Genomic DNA, 10,999 nt, shown 5'->3' on the forward strand with positions numbered 1-10,999 from the left:
TATGTCAGTCCTTGTCCCTTTTAAGCCCATAAAAGGGAGATTGCTGATGTCATCCGTATATGCTCATATATGGGCACGGCCCCTTTTGTGCCCATATATGGAGCTGACTGATTTGTTTGATGATGCCATGATGTCAGTCATGATGTCATGATAACGTTTTGTTTTATCTAATGCATCTCTTCACGACAGTCACAATGGTTGGCTGTGCAGCACCAAAGTCCAGGACAGAGCCACACAAAAAGCATTTCTTTATAGATTTACAGATGACCCAGTGAGGAGCAGAACGCCATTAAAAGAGCTGGGTCAGGACATTCGCACACAGCAGCTACAGCAGCTACACACTGACAGACACACGTCCGTCCACATTGCTTGTTTAAATCATGGCGTTTGTCACTCACCGCATGATCTCCAGAGGGTTCTCATCTTCAGCTGTCAGAAATGTGGTCATAAAGAATATCACCATTATTGGAGGTGGACAAATGGGTGCGGGCATTGCTCAGGTTGCCGCAGCCACTGGCCACACTGTGACGCTGGTCGACCAGCATGAAGACATCCTGAAAAAATCTGTGGCAGGAATCGAGGGAAGTCTGAAGAGAGTGGTGAAGAAGAAGTTTGCAGATAAGCCAGAGGCAGGCACAGCGTTCATCCAGAATGTCATGAAGAATGTGTCCATCTCAACAGACGCCGCATCCGCTGTTCAAGGTACAGACCTGGTGCTGGAAGCCATTGTAGAAAACCTCAAAATCAAACAGAGTCTGTTTGGTGGGCTGGACAAAGTGGCCCCATCTCACGCCATCTTTGCCAGTAACACATCTTCTCTGCCCATCGCCGACATCGCCGGTGCCACCAGTAGACTTGACAGGTTTGGTGGCCTGCACTTCTTCAACCCTGTCCCGGTGATGAAGCTCGTAGAGGTCGTCGCGACTCCATCAACAAGCCAAGAAACGTTCGACTCCCTCCTGAACTTCAGCAAAGCACTTGGAAAGACACCTGTGTCCTGCAAAGATACTCCTGGATTCATTGTAAATCGCCTCCTAGTTCCCTACATGATGGAGGCCATCCGCTTGAATGAGAGAGGTCATGGATCCAAAGAAGACATTGACATTGCGATGAAGCTTGGTGCTGGACATCCCATGGGTCCTTTTGAGCTGTTGGACTACGTAGGACTGGACACGGCCAAGTTCATCATGGATGGCTGGAGTGCCATGGACCCAGGCAACCCACTCTTTGCCCCCAGTGAGATGCTGAACAAGCTGGTTGCAGAGGGCAAATATGGCAAAAAGACAGGAGAAGGCTTTTACCAGTACAAATAACTAGTACTGGCAAACTCTTCCAACAACACTGCTAGGCTCTTGCTTTAAAGCCTCACCCAGTGGTGTGTGAAGTAACTAAGTCAACACAGTCTCACTCCGAAGAAGGCACATATTGTATTTTAGTCAGAACCCCAAGATGCAAGGTGTGACTTCGTCGGCCGCCGGCGACTTCATAATGCGCCTTCCTCGGCCACCCATTGACATTGAATGCGGTCCAAAGACGGCACATCGCTCCGTCTCCGGCGGTGATAATGCATTGGCTATCCAAAAGTGCGCTAATAAAGCTTGTTTAACACGCACCAAACCACATGCCCGCACACACAGAAGCCTGTAAATATTATGAGCATTTCCATACTATTTTGGTAATTTTACGATGAGTATTTGTTGAGAACGAGACCTTTATTTAACGTTTACAACCCAGGACGTCACGTGATATTCCTTCCGCATGCGTGACATGATTGACAGTGTGAAAGATCTAATCAAAACTTCGATATTTACTATAATATATGTATATAATAGATGCGCTTGTCCATAAATCAATTATTCTGGCACTGAAATGCCTAATATATCAAAATGTCCAGTATTAAATATTTATGTGATTGGTGACCTTGATTGGTGCAGGGTTAGGCATGGATCAGATTGTAAAGTATTTATTGCAACGCAGATAGTCTGCCTATGATAGACTAATTATTTACCCTTCCTGCCCTGGTATTTGGTCTTTGTGCCCCCAAAAAATGGACAACAATAAAGGTGGCTTAAAATGATGAAATTTCAGGCCTGCTCACAACTCATTGTGATGTCACGTGAGCTATGGATCTAGCTATTAAAACTGAGATGTTACATATTAGTTTCTTTGACATGAAAAACATGTAGAAGTACTGCCATAAGGGTCTATTCGGTTCTGTACACTCCCATAGTTTATCTGGGGATTACAGTGTATGGAGCTATTAAAGGTATTGTGAAATGTTTTGGGCTTTATTAAGATTATGGATGTCTGGTTAAAGTCTCCTTTTCCTATTGTACATTGAAATTCGGAATATTTTGCTTTCTCTTACAGATTCTTGCTTTCTATTACAACCACACTCAAGAAACAAACAACAAAAAACAAAAAGGCACTTTTAAGAGCCACTCTCTCTCTTTCTCTCTCTCTCTATTGCGCTCTTTCTCTCTTCCTCTCTTCCTCTCTTCCCCTCTCCCTCTCTCTCTCTCTCTACCCTCCTTCTCTCCCACCCCTCCTCTTCTCCTCAACCACACATCTTTCTCGTGTGTGTGTGTGTGTGTGTGTGTGCGTGTATGTGTGCGTGTGCATGTTTGCCCTTGTTTGTCTTCTATTTTAATAAGAAAAATGACAATTTTAAACAATGTGTCCCGGCACATAAATAATGCAAGAGTTGCTGTAAGTATAACAATATGTATATCCTTCTAAAAATCATCGCAAAGTATGAAGAGTAGACAATTTTAAACTTTTCAATATTCTCAATTCATTTCACAGGAAATGAATTATTTAAACCTGCTTCTTTCGATCTTGACATGGCATACAGCTCATGAATAGAAAATACGAAAAGATACATTTATAAAAGAAAATAAATGATCTCGTAATAGAATATTACGTGAGACTAAACATTTAAATAATTTACAATACAGCAATGTCAAACATCTTTAAATTATGTTTATTTAATATGAACTCATTATTGATTTTGGTTACTTTTGAACAATTTGCTTCATCAATATGGGCATCAAGAGTTAGCAGAAAGGGGGCGTGAACCTTGAAGCTAAGTTAAGCTATGTTTTGTCATTTTAGCTGTTAGTTTAGAGTAGCAAAGTATACATTTATGGGTATTTGTATTTGAAAATATAAAGCATTACATAAAAAAAAGCACCATAAAAATGCTATCAGCAAAAATAGTGTAATCAGGCTATCTTGATAATAAAAAAAAAGCTGTCTTAAAAACATTATAGGCTATAAAGAAGAGGAAGAAGAGGCATGGTAAAGATATTTTATTTTTTGAGTGATATTCTATAAGTTTCAAGTGGCAAAGAGTGTTGTTTTTGATGCAGATAGCCTGATTACACTATTTCTACTGATACACTTTTTATGGCGATATTTTTATGCAAGCTATAGTGCTGTTTTATTTGTCCTTCGCTCCATTAATTAAAGAAAAAAAGAAACACTTCTTATGCAAATACAAAGACCCACTAATATATACTTTGCTACTCAAAACTGCTAAAATGGTAAAATATAGCTTAACTTAGCTTGAAAGTTCACGCCCCCTATGAGTCTAGCAAGACATAGATAGATAGATAGATAGATAGATAGATAGATAGATAGATAGATAGATAGATAGATAGATAGATAGATAGATAGATAGATAGATAGATAGATAGATAGATAGATACCTTTATTATCCCGCGGGGGGAAATGAGTTGCCCAGAGGCAGCAAGCAGGTTACAGGCAGTACAGTGAGTAAGTAAGAAAGAAGACACAGCGATTGTACAGCAACCCACCGGGTAAGAAGTAGAGAACATGTTTGGCTAACCTAAATATAGCATTCTATGTTATTCTTTACCAGTTAGTGGGGTGATCTACATGTATATGGTTCTGAGCATGTTGCTCTGAAACGTTATTAACTAACTGATTTTCTTTGTTCATTTCAGGTGGCCAAACTTGGGGCTCTGGGCTTGAAGCCAGTTCTTTTCTTCTGTTCCCAATCACGTGGGAGAAAGATCCTGGACCATCTGAAGCACCTTGATTTCACTGGGGAACAGAACTGTGGTCTTTTCCAAAATATGCAGAACGCATACGAGTACCTCTCCAGCGTGTGTAAGAATACTTTAAAAAATATATATATTATTTTAATTACTACTTGTAATTGTAAGAACACACAAAATAAGTGTATATTTTTCTTCAGAATTCTTAATTACAATGTCTGTTTCTTGGATAATATGTTCTCATTTAAAATATAATCTTTCATGTTACAGCAACAGTGCCAGATATGTGTGCAGCGGTCACAGAGGAGGAGGAGGAGGTCGCTGATGAGAGTCATGCTGTTGATGAGAGGTAACTACATCAGTCAGATCAAACCAACCAGATGAGGACTTGTACAGTCCTGTTGCTGCAGGCAGAAAAGATCTCCTGTAGGGCTCCTTTTTGCAACGTGGGACAGACTGTTAACATGTAACAGTCTTTTGCTGAAGGAGCTTTTGTGCCCTGCCACAGCACTAGAGAACAGGGGTCATCAACATCTCCATATTTGTCTGTGGCAAGACTTGGTTTTGTCCGTGTCAAATTCTAGATATTTTTACATACCATTGTAATTCGTCTTATTTTCATCAAGGACCCATCCTCATGACACTAATTGTGTAAATATTTAACCAAATAGACCTTGAGGGTCCATTCCATTCCTCTCTGTGTTCCAGACCTGTTATTGTCATTCAGGGCTATATCTTTGTGTTTCTGATAAATACAATTGTCTTCTCAGTTGTATGTCTGTCGCAAAAAATAGCCTGGGGATGACTTGCTTGAGAATGAGAGGGATTGTCCATAATGGCCTATAGTTTGGTCTCCATCCTTGTATTGGCCACCTCCTTCATAGTATCCAAGCTGGTACCACAGGCAGAACCAGCTTTATTGAGCCTCTTGCTGTCACCCTCCTTGATATTACCTCCGATATACCACTGCACACAGTACAGCGCTAGCCACTACTGATTGATGGAACATGTTCAGCTGAGTCCTATACACACCAAAGGCGTTATACACATCAACACACAACTACACATCCTCTCCCTTGGTGGAAAGGGGAGACAAGGAGGAACCCACCATCTTCCTAAAATCCCTAAAGGTAACTCCAGACCAATCCAAGTCGGCCCGATGCCGAATTGGCATCGGGAAGCGTCGTCCAGTCGGTTAGGGGTCCGTCGGGGGGTCCGTCGGGACCATTTCGGCCGACCCAGAGCCGACCGAACATGTTCAGCTTTTTAGCCGACTGATAGAACCATGGGGTGGTGAAGCGGGGGGAGGGAGGGGGGTGAAGGCTCTGTAGAGCACCCTGATTGGCTGTTTAGCTTGTTTGGTCAGACAAATCAGAGCACGAGTAGAGAAACGGAAGTGAGCCAACGAGAGAGAATAAAAGACAACACAGGGAGTTGCTATGGTCATGTGTCTAGCAATGGCGACTATGTGGACTGAGGAGGCGGAGGAAACCTTTATTGAACTGGTGGAGGAGAGGAGGCCACTTTATGATATCAAAGACAAAGCATATTCTAACCGAATAGTGAAGTCGAGGCTCTGGAGGGAGATCGAGGCAGAACTTCACCTCACAGGTAAGCTGTCTATTTGCCGTTTTGTTTATCCAGTGCTACTGTTGCTATGAGCTACTAAGCCCAGTGCTACTGTTGCTATGAGCTACTAAGCCCAGTGCTACTGTTGCTATGAGCTACTAAGCCCAGTGCTACTGTTGCTATGAGCTACTAAGCCCAGTGCTACTGTTGCTATGAGCTACTAAGCCCGTCGCTTCTCGCCTTCGAGAAGTGACGGGTTATCACGATCAATAATAATATACATACAAATTGACGGCTTGTATTAAAGCCCAACACTGCTGTGGATGGACAGAATTAGCCATGTGTGCGTTTTGTACCGTATTAAAATAGCCTACACATAGGTCTATTCTAGCATCATTGGCTAGCTGAGTAGCCGCTCACCATCTTTAGCTAAGTTTGACAGATGGGTCCACATATACGCCCATGTGCATTTTTGTCAATGACACATTTTAGGGCGTACGTGGGTATTGTGGATATAGGGCTTATATTATGTGGGTAGTTGCTTTCATTGCCAATTAACTAATTATCACTAGACTTGTAACAGGTGTGCTCAAGAGATCAAACATTTAAAGACGCAAGCTATCATTAGCTTTCTTATATCCTTTTGACAGATTTGCAAATATAGGGTCATAAAAATCTTTTGAAAATGGCAGATCTACAAGCTCACAATGTGTGGCATTGTGAGCTTGTAGATCTGCTATCTTCAAATGGCAGAAATGTATATAGGGCTGACTTGGTTATTTATGTTTTCTAATTATAATCAAATCACTTATTTTTCTTTCAGAAAAAGAACTTAAGAAGAAGTGGGACTCCCTGCGCACCCAGTATTTGCGGTACAAGAAGCTGGCTCCATCAGGTGAAGACTCAGACTTACCTAGACTTGTTTTACTTGACCACAATGTTGTTAACAATGTGATATAAATAGATGCTAAGTTCATTGTTTACCTGGTATCCTATAAATGCCTTGTCAATTTAATTAGGGAGTGGTGCAGCCCCCTTGACGGGGAGGCAGCGGTGGGTCATGAACAGGCTGCAGTTCCTGGAGGCCCACACTAGAAGAATGTTGAGTGTGTCCAACCTGAGCTCGCAGGTAACTGAGCTATAATTATTGATTAATTTATTTTATAGAACCCCTGTGTTTAGGAAAGGGGTTTTAAATCCCCAACAATGTACTGCATATAATGTGTATGTCAAATGTATTTTTCTTATAGGAATCGACTGCAGATGCAGGGAGCGGCAACCGGTTTCTGACCAGCACGCCAAGGGCAGATGGCTTCACGGCTGAGAGTGCAAACCCGTTTCCAACCAGCACCCCTCAAGTAGACCAGACTGCTGAGGTCGACAGTTTCGCAGAGAGTGACAACCGGTTTCCAACCAGCACCCCTCAAGTAGACCAGACTGCTGAGGTCGACCGTTTTGCAGAGAGCGACAACCGGTTTCTGACAAGCACACCTCGAGCGACGCAGAGGCCCAGTGTCCCCCTGGAGGACTCTACCCTCGCTGAAGTACCCACTGGTGCTTCTGTTGCCAAGAGTCGGGAGCCAAGAAGTAGAAACACTCGTAGGAGGCGCCGGCTTCAGGAGGACCCAGATGACTCTGCCGACGCTTCAGAGCTGCCCAACTTGCTCAGGGCCATCACATCGACCATCAGTGCGATTAAAGAAAATGACCCTATTGCAAACTATTGCACTGCACTTGCAGACAGAATGAGGGAGCTTAGTCCACTGGACTTGTGTGTCCTGCGTAATGCCATTGACCAACAAGTGAATATGTTGATGACAGCTGCCGCTCGTGCCAGCCTGCTTGACACTCAATCAGCTCATGCCAGTCAGCCGAACACTCAATCAGCTCATGCCAGTCAGCCGAACACTCAATCAGCTCATGCCAGCCAGCCAGACACTCAATCAGCTAGTGCCAGCCAGTTAGACACTCAATCTGAGTACGAGCCAGTGTACACAAACTTGTGGTGAACACATGGCAATTTTAGCTATATAGATGTTGTGGTTTTCTTACTAGAGGTGTTTGTTTCTTACTAGATGTGTTTGTATTTATTGTGTTCTTTACTTCAAAGTATGTTTGCCGTTCTTTCTACTTTTGATACTTGAAGTACATTATGATACCAATACTTTTGTACTTTAACTCAAGTACATTATGATACCAATACTATTGTACTTTAACTCAAGTACATTTTGAATTCCAGACTTTTACTTGTAACAGAGTATTTCTACATGTCTCATCTGTTTAAGAAAGTAGGTAGCTGGTATATTGCACTTTTACCTTAGCGCTAGGTATATTCTCAGTTGCTTGTTTTAGGCACCTGTTGGCGCTCTCTGCAGCTGCGAAACTGTCTGCATCGGAAGTCTGGTCTACTCGAGGCGTGCTGGTCGGAAACCGGTGTACACTCTCTGCAGCCGTGAAGCCATCTGCTTCCACTCTTGCCTACCTATGTTGATTGTTGATAGCACTTATTGCACTTATATATGATATAATACTTTATTGTCAGTTCACACTGAAATTTGTCTTGCGACCCAGCAGCCATAGAAGAAGTACATATGCTTGTGGTTGAAAACAACGGATTGTAAGATAAGTTACTGGCAGACCAAGTAGACAGGAACTTAACTAACTGTCTCAACTGTCCGTTGAGGCGCGCTCAGTGTAGCACAGCACCAGAGATGACCAAGGACGTGTCCTTTACCCGCCTTGTGGAGCGATATTTGTGAAACAATCCAGCGGGTTATTACATTTTGTACTATCGTACTATTGTACTATTGCTTTTGGTATATTGTAAAATAAATATGCTGTTGATTTAGGCTAATTCTAAACAAACTGTTTTCCTCTTTCAAAACCTGGGTAATAGGATATCTGACCAAATAGTGCATCAATACATAAAAACACAAATTATACTACTTGTGTTAATATAAGATACTCTATTGTCTGACATGATGATTATATCTTTTTTTCTTTGGCGCCTGTACTGCACATTCTGTACTAATTATGCACACTGAAAATGAATAAAACTGTATGTACTATTCTTTCACACTTGAACTGAAAATGATTAAGAAATTAAATTATATCAATTTCAGAGGAAATTGTGACATTCAGAATCAGTTTTATTGTCACATCACAGGTATCACAGGCATTGATTTATGGAATAGTGTTGAATGGGATTTTAAAGTTGTCATTAATCACTTTGAATCACTTAAATGAAGTACATTCTAAGCTGCTGTAATTTCTTATGTGGGACAACACCGAAGAGTCATGGGGCAGGTAGTACAGACAGAGTGTATAGCACAGAGGGAAGTAAGATATACAAATCCTGCTTATTTATGTTCTCTGAAGAGGTGATAGATGAAGTCTATAGCACAATTACTTTAATTTATTTACTACTTTTAACACATTCAGAGCAATTAACAGACTAAATCAGTAAGCCTTTGGCAGAACTCAAAAGGCTTTGGCTGGCTAACCGGCAGAGAGCAGTGTGGGTTGGTATCAATCACAGCCATAGGTCCCATTATCTAGGCCCTTTTCGTTCAGTTTCGTTCCCATCAAGTGGATCTAAATAATCTCTGCTTCTTCCAACGGAAAGCCCGCAAGGACTTTTTTGGCCGGACCTTTTAGACAAAAGCATTATAAATGTAACTGTGTTGTTTTACATTCTTTTGCCTAATAAAAATGTCAATCAATCAATCAAAAAATCAATCAAAAAATATCTATTGGTAGTAAGTAAGAAACAAAAGTTTAGCCATCTGATTTGGTGCAGTATTTTTATAATCAGTGTTTACAAGTCGGTATTATTACTACAGCGTAGTAATACTTTCAAAGGGGTGGTGCGGTTTTTGGCTCGTGATTCCCGTTAGAACCAATGGGGTCGCCTCTTTATTCCCACCATTTCCTGCAACAACAGCCATGACAACGGTAACGTCCGACGAAAAGAAATCAAAACAAAGAAAATATCCTTCAAAAGCACGTCAAAAGGACTCGAAACGATGCTATATGAATCTTCTGTCCAGAAAGAAGAGGTTCAGGAATTTACACGGACAAGATGGGATACAACTACAACTAGCCATGGATACACGACGGTCGTCTGTCTCGACCGAACTTCAACCAGGTGTTTGCACTTTTCCATCTACATAAACGTTCAGATTTCAAATATAAAGTGCTTACCGCATGGCCACTGATGTTACAATTATGTAGGGTCCCGCAGAAATACCTGTATATTCCATATTGTTCAATAAAGAGTATTCTTAACCGCTCGGTGGCCATTTTCTCATAGATTTATAATGTATAGCAATACACCTCCCAACCGATAGGGTCGCGTGGTTGAAAGGATATGGTGAAAATGGCCACCGATCGGATTAACATGCTTTGTATTGAACAATACGGAAGATACAGGTACTTCTCTGGGCCCGTACATAATTGTAACATCCATGGCCATGGGTAAGCACTTTAAAATGCTGAAAAAGATAACCTTATATTCATGAAAACATGTCTTTCAGGTGGGAGAAGCATTTGAATTGGTTGGCATGGACCTGTTGAAACTGACCAAAACAGAGGGAGGTAATCTATATGTGTGTGTGATTATGGATTATTTCACAAAGTGGGCAGAGGCCTACCCTCTTAAGAGTAAAAAAGCAGAGGAGGTCACTGAATGTGTACTGGATTTTATATATACATTTGGTGTGCATCAGAGACTGCTCACAGACAATGGGACAGAATTAAAAAATCATATAATATTTTTTTAACGAATTTAATGTATTTTTTTCCCCCTAGTATGACATTACTATGCTTCTCACTTTGTTTTCCCAACAATCATGCAATTAAAGCTCAACGAGGGGATATGTGCCGCACTGGGCATTAAAAGGAGTTACTGTGCCCCCTACCACCCCCAGACCAATGGGCTGGACGAAAAAATGAATAGTACCATCCAAAGGCAAGTTAAATTTGGTGCAAATATGCAGCTAAATCAATCCACAGGTTAATTAGCAATGTAAAATGTCCTATACATGATATGACATTTTCAGGTCACTCAACAAGCTTAGTGCTGACCACCCCACGCAGTGGGACACTAAGATAAAGGCATGCATGTTTGGTCTCAGAACAAAAAAACAACTGACCACACAGTTCAGCCCGTATCGGCTCATGTTTGGGAGGGAGGCGAGGTACCCTTCTCAGGTGGCCGACACATATGAGGTTAGAGGCTCTAATTCTTGCAGGTGGTTAGATGTGGTGGTCATCATTTGCTTAATAAATTGTAATGAACACTTGCATTTCTGTACTTTTAGATAACACATGAGAGGGTGGAAGGAGTGGCTGAGAAGGAGGTGGTGAGTGAGGGACTGAAGGAGCAGGGGGAGGTGTACGAAAAGGTC

At 41.7% G+C, this 10,999-nt stretch overlaps 1 protein-coding gene across 1 annotated transcript; it reads left to right on the top strand.

The window, feature by feature from the left end:
- Positions 1 to 367: 367 nt before the first annotated feature.
- Positions 368 to 1,320, top strand: LOC308090555 (hydroxyacyl-coenzyme A dehydrogenase, mitochondrial-like). Its single transcript, XM_080435776.1, has one exon. It carries the CDS (start codon positions 381 to 383, stop codon positions 1,311 to 1,313), a length of 933 nt encoding a protein of 310 aa, XP_080291902.1. The 5' UTR covers positions 368 to 380; the 3' UTR covers positions 1,314 to 1,320.
- The last annotated feature ends 9,679 nt before the right edge of the window (positions 1,321 to 10,999 follow it).

This window comes from Gymnoscopelus braueri (genome assembly GCF_963280865.1).
Source record: "Gymnoscopelus braueri genome assembly, chromosome: 8".
Classification (NCBI taxonomy): domain Eukaryota; kingdom Metazoa; phylum Chordata; class Actinopteri; order Myctophiformes; family Myctophidae; genus Gymnoscopelus; species Gymnoscopelus braueri.